At 45.8% G+C, this 22,732-nt stretch overlaps 1 protein-coding gene across 1 annotated transcript in view; it reads right to left on the bottom strand.

Moving 5' to 3' along the window:
- SRFR1 (Tetratricopeptide repeat (TPR)-like superfamily protein) overlaps positions 1-22,732 on the bottom strand; it is a 79,867-nt gene that overhangs the window by 51,136 nt on the left and 5,999 nt on the right. Inside the window, exons 3-4 of the mRNA XM_087380231.1 lie at positions 20,675-21,033; positions 20,412-20,456 (exon numbers count right to left, since the gene is read on the bottom strand). Of these exons, the coding sequence (XP_087236357.1) occupies positions 20,412-20,456; positions 20,675-21,033 (404 nt within the window). The remainder of the gene's footprint in view (positions 1-20,411; positions 20,457-20,674; positions 21,034-22,732) is intronic.

The raw sequence follows: 22,732 nt of genomic DNA, 5'->3' as shown, positions 1-22,732 counted from the left end.
TTGAAGCTCCAACAAGACCACTTGTAATGAAACTACGAACAGCTATGGACAGGTCGACTCTCATGAGCATGAGGGCAACCCTGAAAGGGACCATAATATTTTTGGATGACGATCTCATGCTATTGCAGCAGGAGCATTGGAGAGAAGGGATGATACCGGTTATGGCAGCACGAGAGGCAGGGAAATGGGCTGCCTACAGGGATGTCAAAGTGATTATTCGAGAAAGAGCCTTGGGTCAGTTGACGCCACATGAGACACACAGGATCTTTCAGCGGCTAACACCCCGCAAGAGATGAGCCTTCTATTAAAAATGGCAGCGGAAGATGCAAACAAACTGAAATTATAGAACCACACAGAGAACACTAGAGATAACAAAGTGTGCCACAACTGATCTGCTGTAACTCAGCCCCTAAACCAGGGCAGCAACTGAAATACAAGGTATCTTGAATAAGATAGGAAACAGGAGCTGCAGGAGAGGCTGTACTGAAGCAGAGGAAAGGGAGCACAAGGAGGCTGCAGAAGGGGCTGAGCTGAAGCAGAAGAAAGGGGCACAAGGAGGCTGCAGCCTAAGAGCACGGAGGCAGGAGAAGCCTGAAGCGAAGAGGCAGGGGCCTGGGAGCAAACAGGCTAGAGGAGCCTGAACCGAGGAGGCAGGAGCCTAGAAAAGAGGAGGCTGAAGGAGCCTGGGTGAAGAGGCAGGAACCTTGGAACAAAGGGAACTGTAGAGGCCTGAAACGAGGAGGCAGGAGCCCCGAAGAGGGAAGATCTGCTACGGGAGTGTGGGCAGCCAACTGAGCAGCTGAGAGGAGGCTCTGATGAGGATGGTCAGGAGCAGGCTGTGTACATGAGCCTTGAGGAGCTGCAGGGACAAGTGAGGGATGTGAAAGGGAGGGAGTCCCTTTTATAGGGAAGGCCAGGGGGGTCGGCCAGATGGCCTAGACCGACCAGCCTGGTCGGTCAGCCAACTGGGCCGACCAGCTGGTCGGCCAAAGCCTGGCTGGTCGGCCAAAGCTTGGCTGGTCGGCCAGCCTACCCCCTCTGGCCCCCCTTGCTGCGTGGGAGCTGGTCGGCCAGCCACCCCTGGAGATGCCTAGTCTCAACACCTCCTCTCAGCTCCAGGGTGTGGCACAAGACCCAGAGAGCTGGTATGACGTTGGAGAAGGGGAGGGGAAACAGGTTTGGTAAATATGTCGGCGACGTTGTCGGAAGTGGTGCTGAAGAGGAGCAAAATGGTACCGTCAAGAACCTTCTCTCGCGTGTAGTGGTACTGAATTTCAATGTGTTTTGTCCGAGCATGGAAAACCGGATTGCGAGCAAGGGCAATACAGCTTTGATTGTCACAAAAAAGTGTGGTAGGAGCGAGTTGCTGAAAACCACAATCGAGAAGAAGGCGCCGAAGCCACACAGCCTCACAGGTGGCACTACACATAGCCCGATATTCAGCCTCGGTGGAAGATAGGGCGACCGTGGGTTGGCGTTTACTGGACCAGGAGATAGCCGCAGAGCCAAAGGAGAAAACATAGCCCGTGGTAGAGCAGCGAGAATCGGGGTCACCAGCCCAATCGGAGTCACTCCAACCTCGGAGAGTGAGCGGGGAAGGAGAGGAACCACCGGCAGTATATAGGAGCCCAAAAGTAGAGGTCCCCTGAAGATAGTGGAGGAGACGTCGAGCAGCCTGCCAATGAGAAAGCGAAGGGGTTTGCATGAAGGTACTGAGGGTGCCGACAGAGAAGCCGAGATCCAGTCGAGTGTTAAGTAGCCAGAGAAGAGAACCAACAAGCTGGCGGTAGAGGGAGGCATCAGGATAAGCAGTGGACCCAGAAGCAGAGAGTTTAGAGTTGGGATCCATGGGAGAAGTGATGGGCCGACAGTCAGCCATGTGGAAAGTTTCGAGGAGCTTGTGAACATAGCGTTGCTGAGAGACAAAATACCCCCTCTTAGTCTGCCAAATCTCAAGACCCAAGAAAAAATGGAGAAGGCCCATATCCGTCATCTCAAATTCAGTTTGAAGAGCAACTTTAATGGCAAGGATATGATTGGTATGACTCCCAGTAAGGATTAGATCATCCACATAAAGAATGATGAAGGTATGAAGCTGAATTTCCGCTTTCATAGCCTGTTTCCAATGAGGCTGGGCCAGAGCCTGAGGAACGGTAGTGGGCTCGCGAGTGGCGAGGATGCGAGACATAAGGGCGTAATTGACATGGAGGGGATCAGAAGAGGACGGTGGGGGATGGCGATGAGAGCGACGAGGCCCATCATCAAGGTGTGGTTCGGAGTAGGGATCCGCAAGACCGGAGGAGCGGAGAGTATCAATGAGCCATCGCGGAACACGTACCGAGCGGGGTTCCAAAGGAGGAGCAGACGAGAGTAGAGCCGGAGAAGGAGGCGGAGGAGAGAAAATAGGAGGTGATGTAACGGGGGACGAGGCAGGTGGAGGGAGAGAGGGCTCCGGGGCATCGGACGGATCTCCAAGAACAGGAGGAGAGTCGGAGGATGGCAGAAGGACCTGCTCGTCGAAAAGGACATCCCTGCTCACGGAGATAATGCGGCGACGAGGATCATAGAGGCGATATCCAGTGGAGACGGAGTTGTAGCCTACGAACAATAGCTTGTGGGACTTAGGATCAAGCTTTCCACGATCAGATTTAGGAATATGAACATAAGCATCACAGCCAAATACCCGAAAATGGGAAACATCGGGCTTAGATCCATAGTAAGCCTGATAAGGGGTCATGCCTCGGACTGCTGATGTCGGAGAGCGGTTAAGAGTATGGATGGCGGTCATCATGGCCTCGGCCCAGAGAGACTGAGGGAGTTGACTGTGAGTTAGCATGGTCCGAGCCATTTCAACGCCGGTACGATGTTTACGTTCAACCACACCATTATCAGAAGGGGTACCTGTGTTGGCAAATTCCCGTTTGACACCATGACTACTCAAGAACCGATCAAACTCGAGAGAGGTGAACTCACCACCCTTATCAGCCCGAAGAATTTTGAGGGAGTGGTTGGATTCTTTTTCCACCATGGCTAGCCAGGTCTGGAAACGACTGAAAGCCAGATCCTTCTGGGAAAGAAAATAGATCCAAGAATAGCGACTGAAGTCATCAACAAGGAGCATGTAGTACGAGGCTCCCCCCAGTGACATAATCTGCATAGGGTCAGACTCTAGAAAGAAATTGGACATAGGGGGAACGCGAAGATCCGGAGTAGAATCCTTTGTTTCATCAGCCATAACTGAAACCAGGGAGTGGACAGCAACCAGGGGCTGAAGAGAACGGGGCTGGTGAACAGATCAAGGTCTAGAACAGGGCTGCCGACAGGCAGCAAAAAAATATATATAGGGGGGAAGAAGAGAGCTCTATAGTCAGTGGGAAAGAGAGTTGCTGACGAGGACAAGCTTCTTCAACTTCATCAATACAGGAGTTCCAAGATCAGAGAGTATTCTGGTGCTCTGATACCATATTAAAATTATAGAACCACACAGAGAACACTAGAGATAACAAAGTGTGCCACAACTGATCTGCTGTAACTCAGCCCCTAAACCAGGGCAGCAACTGAAATACAAGGTATCTTGAATAAGATAGGAAACAGGAGTTGCAGGAGAGGCTGTACTGAAGCAGAGGAAAGGGAGCACAAGGAGGCTGCAGAAGGGGCTGAGCTGAAGCAGAAGAAAGGGGCACAAGAAGGCTGCAGCCTGAGAGCACGGAGGCAGGAGAAGCCTGAAGCGAAGAGGCAGGGGCCTGGGAGCGAAGAGGCTAGAGGAGCCTGAACCGAGGAGGCAGGAGCCTAGAAAAGAGGAGGCTGAAGGAGCCTGGGTGAAGAGGCAGGAACCTTGGAACAAAGGGAACTGTAGAGGCCTGAAACGAGGAGGCAGGAGCCCTGAAGAGGGAAGATCTGCTGCGGGAGCGTGGGCAGCCAACTGAGTAGCTGAGAGGAGGCTCTGATGAGGATGGTCAGGAGCAGGCTGTGTACATGAGCCTTGAGGAGCTGCAGGGACAAGTGAGGGATGTGAAAGGGAGGGAGTCCCTTTTATAGGGAAGGCCAGGGGGTTCGGCCAGATGGCCTAGACCAACCAGCCTGGTCGGTCAGCCAACTGGGCCGACCAGCTGGTCGGCCAAAGCCTGGCTGGTCGGCCAGCCTACCCCCTCTGGCCCCCCTTGCTGCGTGGGAGCTGGTCGGCCAGCCACCCCTGGAGATGCCTAGTCTCAACACCTTCCTCACACATAGGATGGAAGAGATCATCAGATCATTTCACGGAGGAGACCCAACCACTGGGTGCGGATTCCTCGCGGAGGGAAAGCCACCCATCCCCATCACCGATCCGGGCGTGTGACACACTTATGCATGCTCCTTATGATGTCCCGAGGCAAACACCGCCAGACATGTCCACTATGCCCAAGCCCGCTACTTGTCATCTATTCACTACGCAGAATGTGCCGGCTGTGCTTCACCGCTTAGGATCACGAAGGCCTTCGGACATAGCACTTCGCACATGGGCAGGAAGTCCTAACACCAATCCTTGCACATATGTTTAACCTTGCAGTTTATCACCGGCTTCCCACCAGCGTGGAGCACCACTACAATCGTACCGATACACAAAGCAAGAGACCCCATGGACATCGGGAACTATTGCAACCTCATGATTGCCCACACACTGGCAGGCAGCACTCTACTCTAGACCACATTTTTACTTTGAGGGCTATTATTGAGGAGGCGAGGTCCAGACATCAGAGAGTATACACATGCTTCGTAGACTTTCGAAAGGCCTTCGACACTGTTCCATGATACCACAGGATCAGGAGGCTATAGGAGATGCTGATTTGGGGTGTGATGAGCTTATATAAGTTAGTCAAAGGCAGGGTCCATGCCCCAGGCGGCCTATCAGATTGGGTCGAGAGCACCATTGGGGTGAAGCAGGGCTACCCTCTGTCACCGCCTCTTTTTGGATTCTACATTGATGAGATCACATCTTTCATAGATCGCCTAGGTAGCAAGGGCTCATTACTAGGGGATCTCCTCATACAAATATTGTTATATGCTGATGATATAGTCCTTATATCCTCTTCAGCGGAGGGGCTACAGAGAGATCTGGAGGCTTTAGAGGTGTTTTGCACAGAGAGAGATCTGATGGTCAACCTTGGGAAAACTAAGGTTCTGATCATCAACACCTCACGAGCAGTGACTAACCGACTCACTTTTATCTATCGTGGTGAACCAGTGGACATAGTGCAGTCATACACATTTGGGAGCAATCTTCATAGGACCCATCTTCACGATGAAACATGCAGCCCAGGCATGACTCACACGAGGGCATTGCTGCACGTGAAGATTTCTTTCTTTGCCGCTGTTTCCCGTCAAGCATACACCTACGTGTGGGAGGATAATTACCACGCGTGAAAGCATCTTAGATAACCTTGAACGAATACGTTCATTGCGCCATCTAGCTCTGTTAAGCCGACGGACTGCTCCTGTGTAAATTTTGCCTAAGCCCTCGATTTCGTTCATCGGCCATGCATTTGTGCATTCACGTAGAGAGTATCGACAATTCCAATGATCTTGTAATCACCCAACGTCTTCATGCCCACAAACCTTCTTGGATCGTCACGGTTTAAGAAAATTGTGTCACCATGCTCTGATACCAATGAAACCTCTCTCTCGTAAAAATACAGCAAGGATACTCCCATTTACTCTATGAAACCTTTCTCTCGTAAAAATACAGCAAGGATACTCCCATTTACTCTTCCTCTCTCAACAGAGATACTAGGGCCCAGGACAACAGTCGGGATGGACCCCCCCCCGGAAGGATTTTATTACTTACGAGAAGAAGGAGTATATCGTTCAGCGTAGAGCTGTTCATACATAATTCAAACATGAATAATAATTCATTACATGAGCTCTCTGGCTCCCCTTCTTGGCAACAAGCCACTTGTCAATTTCTACTTTACTTTCCTAATTACATGCCACTCAGGGCAACTATGGAGTCTTCGAAGCACTTGGTCTCGCGAACTGCCTCCTAGACTCTTCTTAGGCTCCCGTAGCACTTAGGAAAATAACTCTTCCTAGTTGCAACAATTAATTAAAGCGCACCACCATGGCACCCATTAATTGTTAGCGCTTGCATGCAAACAATACACTGTGGACTAATTCTAGTCACGGTGGGCGTCCCCACTGAACACATGTGCACACATAACAAATATAACAAATATATTTATTCTCTGGTTGACCGAAGTCAACGCTCTTGATCATAATTAAGGGGCTTTGACCAAGGGTCCAGGCGCCTTAATTATAGTCAAGTCTCTCCAACCGAAGTTGGCACATCTTGGTTAACCGTAGTTAACACTCTTGGCGCATGCCAAGTCTCATTGACCGAAGTCAACACTCTCTGACCGCCATCAGCTCTGTGGTTCTTTGGTTAACCGCAGTTAACCCTCTTGATAATAAACCAAGTCTCCCCGATCGAAGTCAGGTTCACTTGACCAGAGTCAAGTATCTTTGACCGTAGTCAATTCTATGACCATTAAAAGAACTCTTTAACCATAATTAACACATATGAAAACTCTTTAATTATGATCAAATAAATGGTCAACTGTACTTTGACTTAGGATATTTACATGATGGTGACATCCCCTCGGCTTCTATTCAGTTGACCTCAATTGAAAAGCTTCCTTGTAAACATCCAAAAGCTGTGGATGATCGGACAACATGTCTTCATCCATCCACTTGGCATCTAATGCCGTATAATTCTTGAATTTTACAAGATACCTGTAAAACTCCTTGCCCTAAGGGCCTTTGCGTACAGTATGGTACACAATCTGTTCTAGCTGAAGGACCTCCTCCAGCTCATCCACTTCTGGTGGATCCTCTGACACTGGCTCTGTAGGCTCTGGCCCCTGGAATTTCTTTAGAAGACTCACATGGAATGCATTGTGAATCCTCCAATGCTCTTGCCAACCTGTATGCAACCTTATTTATTCTTTCTGTAACCCTGAAAGGGCCATAGTATCTGGGAGATAACTTTGCATGCACTTTCTGTTTGCCTTTAAACTTACGGAGCCTAGCTTTCTCGAAGTTCAAAAGTACCCAATCCCCTTCCTTGAGATTTAACTGTCTCCTATGCTTATCTGCAACTCTTTTATGTTTCTCTTGAGACCTCTCAATTGCTGACCGGACTTGGCTGTAAGCTGTCTGGAGGTCTCTCAAAAACTGATCAGCTGCAAATATTTCATCCTTGGTCCTAGGGATAGGTGGCAGAATCACCTTCCCATAAATGACCTCAAAGGGGGCTTTCCCTGTAGAGCTGCGTACTGTATTATTGTAAGCAAACTCTACCATTGGTAGGTACTTTTCCCAGTCTGAACCTTCGTCACCCACGTAGCATTTCAACATATCCAATGCTGTAGAATTTGCTACTTCACTTTGACCATCTGTCTGGGGATGGAAAGAAGAAGAAAATTCAGATTCGTCCCCATGTTATCAAATAAAGCTCTCCAGAATAGACTGGTCATTATGGGATCTCAATCACTGACAATGGACTTAGGCACACCATGATGCTTAAGGATTTGTGCCATGAAAAGCTTAGCCATATGATCTGCCTTTATGGTTTTGCGAACCGGAATGAAATGAGCTTGCTTGCTAAATCTATCAATGATAGTTCAAATCCCATCATTCCCTAACTTTGATCTTGGCAAATCAAAAATGAAGTCCATTGTAATACTTTCCCACGGTGCCTGAGGCAGAGGAAGAGGCATAAGTAGGCCAGGTGCCTTCCATCTATCATACTTTACTTTCTGACACGTAAGGCATTCAGTTACAAACTAATGTATATCTTTTCGCATTCCTGGCCAAAAGAAATACCTCTCTAGTAGAGTTGTTGCTGTAATTCCTCTATGTCCAACATAAGGAGGTACATGGCATTCCTCCAAAATCTTTTTCCTCATCTCTTGGGTGATGCATAGGCAGTCATCTTTCATTAGATACCCATCTTTCAAGGAATAGTGACTGGTAGACTGCCCCTCTTGCATTTGCTGTAAAATCTCACCAAAATCTACATCATTAGCATATTGCTCCCTCATGCCTTCCAGGTCCTGATGATAAGCAATAGTCACATTATTGACCTGGGGTCTTCGGGACAAGGCATCTGCCACTCTGTTCCGAATTCCTGGGGTATGGACAATCTGAAAATGATACATTGACAGCATATTTGCCCATTTCATATGCTTCTCGGAAAGTTTTGTCTGAGTTAGAAAGTATCTCAAACTTTGGTGATCTGTTTTAACAGTAAAATCTGCACCCAAAAGATAATGCTTCCATGTATGGATGGCATGGATTACAGCCAATAACTCTTTCTCATAGATTCCCATATATCTCTCTGCATCCCGGAGTCTCCTACTCTCAAAGGCAACTACATGACCATTCTAATGCAATGCAGCCCCAACACATTCCCCACAAGCATCACAATCCACATCAAATGGCTGATACAAATCTGGAACGATTAAGATTGGCTCTGTAGTCAGTCTCTCCTTGAGAGTGGTGAAGGCTGTCTTTTGAGGAATTCCCCATCTAAAAGCTGCATTTTTCTTAGTAAGATCGTGGAGTGGAGTGGAGTGGCTATATCCGCAAAATGCCTAATAAATTTTCTGTAGTAAGAACACAGACCTAGGAAACTTTGAACTTCATGCACAGTTTTCAGCTCTAGCCATTCCTGAATGGCACGGATCTTTGTTGGATCCATCTGTATCCCATTCTTGGATATTATATGCCCCAAGTAATGGATTTCTTCCAAGAAGAAATCACTTTTCTTGCTGTTTGCATAGAGCTGATGATTTCTCAGCTCTTGAAACACTATAGCAAGATGTTCCTTGTGCTCTTCTTCGAACTTAGAAAAGACAATTATGTCATCGAAGAAGGTACCAGTGAACTGTCTGTAGGGTCGGAAGATACAATCCATCATCCTATTGAAAGAAGCTGGGGCGTTTGTCAATCCAAAAGGCATCACCAGATATTCATACAACCCAAAAGTAGTCCGGAACGCTGTCTTGTGCACATCCTAATGCTGTATCCTCACTTGGTGATAGCCACTCTTTAAGTCTATCTTGCTGAAAACTAAGGCTCCATTTAACTGGTCCAGCACATCATCAATGCACGGAATAGGAAATCTATTCTTGATGGTCATTTTGTTCAGTGCGCGGTAATCGACACACATACGGAATGAGCCATCTTTCTTCTATACTAGCAGCACAGGGGAACAAAAAGGAGAAGAACTCGGCTGAATCAACCCCTTGGACAACAGGTCCTGTACCTGAGTCATAATCTCCTCGCTGAGTTGCACTAACTCTGTATGGGGCCCTATTGGGTGGCTCGCTGCCAGGAATGAGTTCTATGCCATGATCCTCAGGTCTCTTAGGGGGTAGCTCGCCTGGCAAAAATCTTTAAAATTTTCAATAAACTGAAATTTATTCTGATCTGCCTCACTTGTTTCAGCATGCATTTCCACATCTCTCTCTTTTACAAAAATCATGTAAGCTGAAACTGCAGACTTTATTTCTTTTCCAACAGAACTATTTGATACAATGGGAATAGTTTCCCCTCTATTCCTAGCAACCACACGATATACTTTGCCCCTATGTACAAACTCCAGCACTCTTTCAAGAAGAGTCAATTTCACTGCCTTGCAATGAAACCGAGGCATACCCAAGACTACATCATGTTGTTTCAGTGGAGAAATGAAGAAGTCTTCCTGATCCACATAACTCTGTACATGAAGACGGAGCTTTCCTATCAAGGGAGTGACTGGCACAGGGTTCCCGGAGAACATCTGATCGGCATCCAAAGCCCTGCCCAACTCCTCCGTCTTTATTCCCAGTCTCAGGGATAGGTCCTCTGATAGGAAATTATCAGTAGCCCCTGGATCAAATAAAATCAGCGCTTGCTGGTCTTTGACTTTGCCCCATGATAGCAGCAATTCTCGTTCTTTTGGGTTTGAAACATGACCCAATATGTCAAGAATTCCTCCTGCCATTAGCTTTTGCGGTCCCTGTGGCTTCTCTGCCTCTTTTCCCTTCGAAGTTGAAGGCTTTTCTGGGCACCGGACAGCCACATGCCCCTCTTTGCCACACTTAAAGCATTTCCCATCTCTGCGAAGCTCAGCTATCTGTTCAGGAGTGAATGGGGATTTGCCTTCATATGTCTTTGAAAACTGAGTACCCCTTGGCTCCTGAGGCTGAAACCCTTTCTTTTCAACCTTGGGATTCTGATTTTGAAAAATCAGTTTTCTTTCTTTCAGCACGTCGTCCTATATGCAAGGATAAAACTGTAGATGGATCTTGTAACGGCACAAGACTAGCTACTGAAGCTGAATGAATAAGGTCTTGAATGTTCTTTGCCCCCAAAGATTCACTACTGCCTCGATTCTTGGACTGAAACCTACTCTATACTTTCTCATTTGGGTTCCTTTGGAGATCTTTTTGAAAGGTGCAACTTGCAAATAAGCATCCCAAAACTTTTGGTTGTACACATCCACTGTATCTCCTGCATCCATAAAATTGTCCCAATCTTGAAGAACATGGTCTCTAAACTGTTTAGGCATAAACTGTTGGTAGAAGGCTTTCTTTAAGTCCTTCCACCTCTTTGGGGCTGACCCATCTGTGGTCTGTGCACTCCACCATGCACTAGCTGTCGCTATCAAGTGCAAACTGACCGTTCTTAACTTGGAGGATTCTGAAAACTTTTATGTACCGAATGCAGCATCAAACTGCCTGATGAACTGCAATGCTTTGTCTGTATGGCCATATTGTCCATTATAGGTCATAAACTTGACAGATTTACCTCCCTCTTTAGTCGTTACCACATCAGCTCCGAGTAGGCATATGCCATATCACTGCTGACCTAGCTGCCTGCCACATCAGCGCCACATCACTGGTTGCGCTGTCTGCCACGTGTCACGTCAGGCCCACATCATCACCTTGTTGGCAGTTGCCGCGTCAGCATCTGGGTGAACCTTGTAAGCGCCTAGCTAGTAGCACAACGGAGGCCATGACCAAACACCCCACGCACGCAAGTCAAAAGCTGTGCGCTTCTACCTAGAATCATGCATTTGCGTAAGGTTTCTTAGTCGAATTGTCTTGCAATCAAATCTTCAAGCATCAAAAATTCTTCTAGTAGCACAACGGAGGCCGTCACCAAGCACCCCATGCACGCAAGTCGAAAGCTGTGCGCTTCTACCTAGAATCATGCGTTTGCGTAAGGTTTCTTAGTCGAATTGACTTGCAATCAAATCTTCAAGCATCGAAAATTCTTCATGGTGTCATTTCATGTGCGAATCCCGTCGAATCTCGTCGCACCAACGCCATGTACATCCACCTGAAAGCATTGCTGCACGTGAAGATTTCTTTCTGACGCCGTTTCCCGTCAAGCATACACCTACGTGTGGGAGGATAACTACCACGCGTGAGAGCATCTTAGATAACCTTGAACGAATACGTTCATTGTGCCATCTAGCTCTGTTAATCCAACGGACTGCTCCTATGTAAATTTTGCATGAGCCCTCGATTTTGTTCATCAGCCATGGCATTTGTGCATTCACAGAGCCACTTCACCGGACCTTGTTCTCCTTTGTTAGCTTCAAAACCCCGTTAGCCTCTACCACTAGTGCATCTAGCAGGCAACCAAATTAGAGTATCGACAATTCCAATGATCTTCTAATCACCCAACATCTTCACGCCCACAAACCTTCTTGGATCGTCACGGTTTAAGAAAATTGTGTGACCATGCTCTGATACCAATGAAACCTTTCTCTCGTAAAAATACAGCAAGGATACTCCCATTTACTCTATGAAGCCTCTCTCTTGTAAAAATACAGCAAGGATACTCCCATTTACTCTCCCTCTCTCAACAGAGACACTAGGGCCCATGACAACAGTTGGGCTAGACCCCCCCCCCCGAAGGATTTTATTACTTGAGAGAAGATGGAGTACATCGTTCAGCGTAGAGCTGTTCACACATAATTCAAACGTGAATAATAATTCATTACATGAGCTCTCAGGCTCCCCTTAACAAGCCACTTGTCAATTTCTACTTTACTTTCCTAATTACATGCCACTAAGGGCAACTCTGGAGTCTTTGAAGCACTTGGTGACGCAAACCGCCTCCTAGACTCTTGCTTAGGAAAATAACTCTTCCTAGTACCTGCAACAATTAATTAAAGCGCACCACCATGGCACCCATTAATTGTTAGCGCTTGCATGCAAACAATACACTGTGAACTAATTCTAGTCACGGTGGGCGTCCCCACTGAACACGTGCACACAACAAATATATTTATTCTCTGGTTGACCGAAGTCAACGCTCTTGATCATAATTAAGGGGCTTTGACCAAGGGCGAGGCGCCTTAATTATAGTCAAGTCTCTCCAACCGAAGTTGGCACATCTTGGTTAACCGTAGTTAACCCTCTTGGCGCAGGCCAAGTCTCGTTGACCGAAGTCAACACTCTCTGACCGTAGTTAGCTCTATGGTTCTATGGTTAACCGTAGTTAACCCTCTTGGTAATAAACCAAGTCTCCTCGACCGAAGTCAAGTTCACTTGACCAGAGTCAAGTATCTTTGACCGTAGTCAATTCTCTGACCATTAAAATAACTCTTTGACCATAATTAACACATATGGAAACTCTTTAATTATGATCAAATAAATGGTCAACTGTACTTTGACTTAGGATATTTACATGATGGTATTGGAGACTTCCGAGGTTGGCCCTAGAGTCATCCAGACGACTCGCAGAGAGCAGGGCAGACACATGGTATGCACGCATATCTACATGGCTTGCCAGGCACAGTATCCAGATGGATACGCTTCCACCCTTTCAGTACAACATGAATGCACCTCCTGAGTTAATCCCACGAGATGAGATCAACCGTATTATACAGTTAGACCTCCTCTAGCTTCACACATCCCGGACTTGGGGGGAGGACCAGGAACTCCCCACCAAGACCTAGTTTTATCACGACCACTTCCTGAGAGTATCAGAGGAGGGATTCATTATCAGACCCCAATATCTCGAGGATAGAGGAGTATCTCATGCACTGAGGATTGCCATTGGTCAGATGCGGGTTTCATCCCATCAGCTGAGGATTGAGGCAGGGAGAGCAACGGGCATACCTAGAGAGCAGCAGATCTGCACGCTTTGTACGCTAAGGGCGGTTGAGACAGAGGAGCATTTTCTTTGTGTTTGCCCAGCCTGCTACGAGATTCAGGGACGCCACCACTGTCTCTACCTAGTGGGGAATGGCTTCAGTCCTTTGTCACGACTAATCCATTTCCATGACCAAGTCTGTATCGAGCTTTATCTGATGGAGATACGACGACACAAGGAGGCGCTTCTACGACAGATCAAAGAGCAGCAGGGGATGGTCAGACCACTACAGGACATAGAGGGTGACCGGGCACAGCCGCACTGTAGGCCATCTTCTGGTGGTTCTAGTGATGCCCTATAGGCCATGGTATGTGCCTTGTAGGCATAAGTGCAGGCACTTATAGTGCTAGTGCCTTTTAGGCCACATAGGACACTTAATCCTATGTGACACCTAGGACACTTAGTCCTAGGTCTAGGTACAAGTACTTTGTACTTGTGTTTTCATATCTTATCTAAGTTTTGACGTGACTACTCTATCGACTCGTCTTGTACCTGCACTCTCTCTCTTCTACAGTGGTATCAGAGCACGTATTGCTCTACTCTTCCAGCTCTCCTCAGCCCCCGAGTCTTCCATTTGCTCATTGGGAGTTTTCTGCCCTGCTGGTCGACACATTCACAACCTGTTCGTACATTCAGTGGTATCAGCAGGATATGCGCCGTACAGTCCTTACGTAAGCAGAACTGCATCGCTGTACCTGCATCGTCGTACGTGTATCGTACACTGCGTGTACTTCATCCGTATATCGCGCTCTTCCGTACGCTGCACCGTACTCCATCCGTACATCGCGCTCTTTCGTACGCCGTACCGTACGCCGTTTCATATACCTTCGCCATACAAGGTACCTATGCTGTACGACTGTACCTGCGTAGGAGCACAAAGTACTTACACCGTACCTTCAATCGTCAGCAGTCTGTATCAACTTCCCGTACACACGTATCTTCAATCGTACAACTTGTACTTCATCTGGGTATTCCGTACAGCTTCACCACAGGTTCCGTACCTGTCTTGGTATTGGCTTGAATCAGGTTCTTGGTCTCACTGCAGTCATCTACAAACATTTGCAGATTTGGGGATTTTGCAGGACATTGGCAAATTTGGGGTTTTCATTTCCTTTCACCTCCTTTGATTGCAATTTCTTGCAAGAATATTGGAGTTTTGGGATTTAGTCTGCAATTTCTTGTTTAAATTGCAGTACATTGGGTCAGATTGCACGACATTAAGTTACATTTGCAGGACATTGAGTCAAATTTGCATACATTGGGTCACATTTACAAAAATTTCAGCAAAATTTGGGGCTTTTCTGAATTTGCCCTCTTTTTGGCCTATTTGCCCTCAATAAATTTGGGGCTTTTGCCAAATTTGCTGTTTTTGCAGTGAACATTGCCTGTCACAGTCACATTTGGGTCAGATCTGCATTTGCCCTTTGATTTGGGTCAGAAATTTGCAGATATTTGCTGTCATTTTTTGGGACAGCAAGCTTTTTGCAGTGATAGCCTTGAGGCTTTTGGGTTTTCAAGTCTTTTACACGTTATCACAATTGCTATGGCTGGAAACAATCAAGATTTATTTGGAGTTCTTCGTGAAGATGATAAGTTCGATGGCACCAACTATCCGATGTGATCTTATCTCATGAAACATATTCTTGTTGCAAAGCATTTGTGGAATATTGTTTCTGGGGCTGATCTGAGGCCAGCCAATCCTTCAGTGGTTGTTTCTACTGCTGGTTCTTCTGCAGGGGGTACTCCTCCTGATGCCTCTTCCTCTAGCACTCTTGTTGCTGCTCTTCCAACTCAAGAACAGTCAAGATGGGATGCAAGAGATGCAAATGCACATTCATGCATTGCTTTATCATGCAAGAGAATCATTATTCCACACATCCGGTCTTGCAGGACAGCAAAGGATTCTTGGGATAAATTGGCTTCTCTATATCAGATTCGCAATGAAGCTCGTGTTGCATATTTGAGAGGGTGATTACAGGAAGTGAATATGAATGATAGTAAGTCAATGGATGCATATTTGACAAAGGTCAAGGACCTCATAGAACAGCTTGCCAACATTGATGAGGTGGTGCCAAATTCACACTTGTCAGTACCACATTGAATGGACTGCCAGATACATATCAAGGATTTGCTACAACCCTTCGATTAGTGGCCATGGGTAATCCATACCACTATTCTTTTGACCAGCTAGTTACTTTGCTTTTGCAGGAAGAGCAAAGTAGAGCTAACAGACAAGCCATTATTCCTGATCATGGATTTGCTTCACAGCAGACAGGAAGAGGCAAGGCTTCCAAGCCTATGGGCAAGCCAAAATCTGCGCACAGCAGCTGCAATTCTTCAACGCATAGCAGCTGCAATTCCTCCCATGCATCTAAAAATACAGCAGATAAGGGAAAGAAGAAAAGATGCAACTATTGTCGCAAGCCTAGGATGACATTTCAGAATGCAAGAAGCGCATTGCTTCGGAGAAAAAGAAAGCAGGATTGGCAGTTAATGCCTCACATGCCATTGAATCCCATGAGCCAGCAGATGCTTCACATGCACATGCTCTTCAGGATGATTGGGCATGGGCTGTTCATTGCTCATTTGATCCCTCCAAAGCTAATGCACTATTTACTGCTAATGATGCTCAGTCCTGGTACTTTGATAGTGGTGCTTCCAAGCATGTCACATCTTGCACACAATTGTTTCATTCTCTAGCCGATGCACCTCGAGGGGGTACATGTGCCAATAATGCTTCATATGCTGTAAAAGGAGTTGGAGATGTGCAGCTCACATCCATTTCCAGCCATCCTGTCACTCTGACAAATGTTCTTTTTGTGCCTAGCATTGAAGTCAACTCGATTTCAATTTCAGCAATTGCTACTTCAGGTTTCAGAGTAATTTTTGATGGCTACAGATGCCTAGTATATGATCTTCATGATGACAATGCCATAGTTCTCACTGGCACTTTGCAAAAAAGGCTTTATCACCTTGATCATCATTCAGCTGCACTTTCTATTGAAGCATTGGCTATTTCAGATTCACAGCTTGCTGAAACTCATCTTTGGCATGAGTGAATGGGCCATCTCAATTATAGAGCTCTTGCAAAGCTACATTCACAGCAGATGGCAAATGATGTACCTCAAACTCACACAGTTTCCAAACATGTGTGTGAGGGTTGTCTTTTGGGTAAGATGCATCCATTTCCTTTTCAAAAGAATTGTCCAAAACTCTCACAAAGGAAATTGCAGCTAGTACACAGTGATGTCTGTGGCCCAATGAAGACAAATGCCATTGGAGGATACAAGTATTTCATGACTCTCATTGATGATTTCACAAGGTATTGCTGGGTATATCCTTTAAGGGCCAAATCTGAAGTTTTCTTATGCTTTCAGAGATGGCTGAATATGGTTGAGAATAAATCAGGATGCAAGCTTGTCACCCTCAACACAGATAGGGGGGGTGAGTATATGTCAAAGGAGTTTGATGCATTCCTATCCTCACGGGCATTATTCGCTCATGCACTACTCCTTACACTCCTCAGCAGAATCCTGTTTCTGAAAGGAAAAACAGGTCTACAATGGAGATGGCCAGATGCATGCTTAAGGCCAAGTCTTTGCCCAATAAATTTTGGCTTGATGCAGTAATGTGTGCCAACTATGTGCTGAATAGATCACCTACATGGGCATTAAAGACTATTACACCTTATGAAGCATGGAAAGGCAGGAAGCCTTCACTTTCACACATGAAAGTTTTTGGGTCTCTTGCATATGTTCATGTTCCATCTCAGCTGAGACATAAGCTTGATGACAAGGCAATCAAATGCATATTCATTGGTTACAGCCAGGAGAGCAAAGGGTATCGGTTATATCAACCAAATACTGGGAAGATTATTGTCAGTAGAGATGTTATCTTTGCTGAACATTCAGCTTCTCCTCTTGTGGACTGCAAAGCAAAGCCAGATGTTGACATGTTTGATGCCTTTGAATCTTGGTTACCTCTGCCATCATCAGAGGAGGATTTTGAGCAACAACATGAGCCTCCTACAAGCCCTCCACTAAGCAATAATCACCCCCAACCTCATGCTGATTTGCAGGTTTCTCTTCTGGCACAAAATGATCCCATTACTCATGATGCAGTCATTGAAGAAAGAGCTGTCAATAGACAGCAAAGGCAAGTTCCCAAATGGCTTCTTGACACATTGAGGGACAGCAAACAAGATCAGCCTTTTGCTGCCCGGACAAGATCAGGGAATAGACAGCATGGTCACTTTCTTGAGTTTGCACTCCTTGCTACAGCTTGCAATGAAGAGCCTTTGTGCCATAAAGATGCTTTTGACAGCAAAGAGTGGATGGATGCAATGAAAGCTGAGTTACAATCTATTGCCAAAAATGACACATGGGAATTAGTAGATCTCCCACCTGGCAAGCATGCCATTGGAACGCGGTGGGTCTACAAATTAAAAAGGAAATCTGATGGCAGCATAGATCGATACAAAGCCCGTCTTGTTGCAAAAGGGTATGCCCAACAACAAGGCATTGACTTTGAGGAGACATTTGCTTCCACATCCAGGATTACTACCATTCGATGTGTCATTGCCATTGCAGCCCATCATCATTGGCAAGTGCACCAACTTGACATCAAGACCGCTTTTCTTCATGGGGATCTGCAGGAAGAAGTTTATGTCACACAACCTCCTGGCTTTGAGGTTGTTAATTCTGATAATAAGGTATGCCGGCTTAGAAAAGCCCTTTATGGTTTGAAGTAGGCACCAAGGGCATGGTATGCCAAAATTCATGCACACTTACTATCCCTTGGTTTTCAGAATAGTCCCACAGAACCCACTCTTTATTTCCATGGGAGTGGATCTGATTTTTTAGTGCTGATTTTATATGTGGATGATATGCTTATCACGGGCCCAGATACTCAGCAAATTGCAGCCTTCAAGGCTGATTTGCAGCAGATTTTTGACATGTCAGACATGGGACAACTCCATTATTATTTGGGCATTCAATTTGCTCATGTTGAGGGGGGTATCATGATGTCTCAGTCCAAGTATATTGGACAGCTCCTTGATCCTTTTCAGTTTGAGGATTGCAAGCCAATCTCTACTCCAGTGGACCCTGGCTTCAATTTCTCAGCTCATGATGGGAGCCCACCATGTGATATCACTCTTTATCAGCAGGCTGTTGGATGCCTTATTTATTTATGTCACACCAGACCTGACTTGCAATATGCAGTATCTCAGCTCAGCAGATTCATGCACATGCCCAGTTCACAGCATTGGCAGGCAGTGAAGAGAGTCTTCAGATATCTCAGAGGCACTCAAGATTTAGCCCTCTTCTATGGTGATCAGGGTTCACTTACCATGCATGCTTACACGGATAGTGACTGGGCAGGATGTTCCGACACCAGAGTGTCACATACTGGCAATTGTTTTTTGCTTGAAAATTCATGTATTTCTTGGCTCAGCAAGAAGCAACCGACAGTTGCCACGTCTAGCTGTGAGGCTGAGTACAGGGCAGCTTTCACCGCTACAGTAGAGTGTGTTTGGCTTCAACAGTTACTTACAGATCTTGGTATTCGCCAGACATCCTCCACTATTGTCTATACTGACAGCCAGAGTGCTTTGGCCATTGCGCGTAACCCAGTGTTTCATGCGCGTACCAAGCATATTTAAGTTCACTATCATTATGTTTGGGAGCGGTTGTCAGCAAGAGACATAGAGTTGTCCTATCTTCCCACAAAGGACAACATCGCAGATATGTTTACAAAGGCACTTCCTCGTCCCAAGTTTAAAATCTTCCGACAGGCTTTACACTTGGTTCCCTTTGTTACATAATCTAACATTCCTTGTACATTCATAGGTGGCTATATCCTTTTGGATGAACATGTGCCACCATGACCAGAAACTACCAGGTATTCTGAGACATTTCCAGGGTACTTCAGCCCATTCCATGGAGGGGGGTTTGTAGGCCATCTTCTAGTGGTTCTAGTGAGGCCCTATAGGCCATGGTATGTGCCTTGTAGGGATAAGATTAAACACATTCTTGGAGGAGGCATAAGTGTAGGAACTTATAGTGCTAGTGCCTTTTAGGCCACATAGGACACTTAGTCCTATGTGACACCTAGGACACTTAGTCCTAGGTCTAGGTACAAGTACTTTGTACTTGTGTTTTCATATCTTATCTAAGTTTTGACGTGACTACTCTATCGACTCGTCTTGTACCTACACCCTCTCTCTTCGTCTCGTATCTACATGCACGTCACAAACTTCTATATATTTGAGTTAGCCCCGGACAGTGGAGTGGAGGTAGAGGAGCTAGCCGATATGAGAGCAGTCTAGAGCAGCAGCTGGCACAGTACCGTCGAGAGAGGGGCGCGGAGGCCACATGTACGACAAAGAGCCCCCAAAGTACACTCTATTGAGGTCCGACCTATCACAGCTTTCCTCGAGGGAGACCAACAAAGACGAGGGGTCACTCTAGACATAGCCCAGAGAGTCCAGAGCGAGGAGGACGCGCCCCCCACCGCAATGCGAGACAGCTCGATAGACGCAGATATGAGATATTTTTGCAGCCCACCAGAGAGCCATCACTGTACCAGCCTTCGGTTTTGTCCCAATGCCTGGATAGATTGATTGATATGATATAATTATGATTATGATTATGATTATGATTATGATTATGTTAGCATAGATTAGTACTCAGCAAGGGTCCTAGCGTACCCTTTGCTTCAGCCCATTGAGGCTTGTATGAGTTCGCTTTTCTGTGCACTTTATCCCATAGGCCCACGAGGTCTCCCGTGGACGTTAATATATCTTTCTTTCTTTCTTTCTATAAATCGGTTTCCTGCTCCCTTGCCCTCCCTTCCTCTTTGTTGTCGTTCGACCTCCTCTCTCTCTCTCTCTCTCTCTCTCTCTCACTTGCTCCCTCTCCTGCGGTCTCTCTCTCTCTCTCTCTCTCTCTCTCTCTCTCTCTCTCTCTCTGCTGACGGCATCTCTCCCTCTCTGCGTCCCTCTCTCGCAGCAGCCCTGCCTTTTATTTGTTCATGGGAATTTTGTATTGAAAATTAGAATCACTTTGCAATTGATTCCAATTGCAAATCGACGGTTTCTGAGAAATGATTTTCTGAAACAGAGCAATTAGATGGAAAGAGATCTTAATTCATACATCTCTTAATTCATGTGAACAGTGAAACCAGTGAGACCAGCACTTATAGTGTGATCAAATTGCACAAACCTGGTCAAATATGCCAACAGCCTGTTGATACTTTCCATTGTTGACCTGCATTAGAAAATCAAAATCCAGTTTAAGTTATTGTACAAAAAACTTATTACAGACATACATCTGATTTTCTTAGCTCCTTTTACAACCTGGGTTCAATCGGCATAGCATGTCCATCAGTGCAAGGAAAAATCACTAGCCAACCCTTCAGGTCAATTTTCTAGCCTAATGTTCACGAATGAATATACTACCACGAATGCATATGACGAGGGACTAACCATCCCAATGCCTCTGGACAGTCTCAAATCCAGACTTATCAGCCGAGATGTAATTTTTGGCTTAGAAGTTATGTGGTCATCTTCCCTCTTTGGACCTTTCAACTGGTCATCTACTTGCATAGATTGCCTTGGAGGCGTCTTGGGAGGTGAACAGGGCATTGTCGCAGATACAGGTGTACAAGTGACAGCTTCTTCAATTCTTTCATTCACGCTTGGGCTTTCCTTTTGTATCTTCATCATCTGTGTATGCAACTCCAATAATAGCTCTATATTCCCAGGATGGTTGATCGCAGCCTCGTAACCTTGCTTCCATACCTGCAATGCATCTTCGGGTTTCCCTAATCCAACCAAAGCATGACCTGTAGAAACAGAGGGAAGAAATAATGTTCATATTTCTTCATGTTATCGCACCAGTCGAGACCCTGGAAGTGGGAAAAAGAAACTAAAAAACAGAGTAAAGCACCAATAGATTGGCTTCAAACTAACCTAGCTTAAAGCAAACCCGCATAGAACCATGATAAGTCTAGGCAAGAGCTATGTCAAACATAGAGGCAAAAGTAATGTCGGCTATAGAGGAAAACTACATTTATTGTATCTAAAGAATTTGAAATCCTCACAATCTTGATAGTAACTCCACTTTGATTGGCCATCCAGAACAACGCGAGGCTACAGGTGACTGACCTTCATAGCAATACCTCAGCAAACCAGAAAGAAAGTTTATTCAAGTCTACTAAAAACCAATGGGTCTATGAGACTAATAGAAAAACCTGATACAATGAGCAAAAGGGTGGAGCTACTACGCGAGCATCCTAACCCATACTAGAAAACTGTGTAGGCATAGTCAATGCCATCATCATACATGTCACCATAGTCATAGTCCTCCCTGGCATCATCATCATCATAACAGATGCAATCTGATCCAATACAATACAATACAATGCAGCACACACATGGCATGAAACGTCAAGGTATGCCCGATGACAGACTAGGCAGTGTAGGCAAGAAGCCCGTGATAGATCGCTGTCTACTGTCTGGAGGAGTAGTCCGTCGGCCCTCCTGACTGACTTCCATTTGACAAACACTGAGGTGACAATTTAGAATTCAGCATGATAAGGATTTTCATATGCCCCAACCGCATTGACTGGATTTTATTCTGACCATTTATCAACAAATAATGCAAGTTGACTGCAGGACTCGTTACAAAATGCAACGTAGTGAAGGGATTGTATTATGTACATCAACCAAAAAGAAACATCATTGAGAGTTCATAACAAATTATCCAAAAAGATTTACTGAGCCCCATGTACCATTCCTCAAATAATAATAGCTGCTATTTTATCCTCTTCCTAGCTCCAACAAGCATGTAGTGAAATAAATCAGAACAAAAACTATTTAACAGATGTTTGAGATGTTTGAGAGAAAACATATCTCTAGATGAATCCAGGAACATGGACAAAATCATCCTCTAAAAACACAACGCATAGTGTAGTTTCGATCTCATGATAACCACTCATGAGGTTGAAAACCATAAACTCCATCACCCATAGCAGGGACTAGCTACTATGACATCCCCACCGACGTCATCAATGGCCAACTATGGGTGTAGGCCATAGTATAAACATATGCTCTGACACATACAAATCCACACCTTACAAGTTTCGGTTACTCACGCTGCCACTCAAATACGACCCCCCGTTTCTCTGCATCCAACAGGAGTCAAACCTACGAATTGCCCAATTATAAGTTGGGTGCCTTAACCATTCAGCCATGGATGCTAATAAATACCTACAGTGCAATACGGTATAATCTGGTGGTTTCCCGCCAATCACGTTCGATGGAATTAGATGTCCATGTTGGTAACCACCATTTAAAAAATATTCATTGATAGGGGATTTCTCGAGAAGCTACCAATTATTGCTCATATTGAATCATAGTTGCACGAAACGGCCGTTTCGTGGCCGGAAACGGAAACGGCGTTTCGTCAAGAAACGCCGTTTCGTAAAACCTGATTTGCCCTAAACCCTAAAAGACGTGATTTCGCCGCTACTTTTTTTTATA

This window comes from Dipteris shenzhenensis, chromosome 10 (genome assembly GCF_047967505.1).
Source record: "Dipteris shenzhenensis isolate YYH24624 ecotype China chromosome 10, Dip_SZ_1.0, whole genome shotgun sequence".
In the NCBI taxonomy this organism is placed as follows: Eukaryota; Viridiplantae; Streptophyta; class Polypodiopsida; order Gleicheniales; family Dipteridaceae; genus Dipteris; species Dipteris shenzhenensis.
This window is presented reverse-complemented; position numbering and strand designations above follow the sequence as displayed.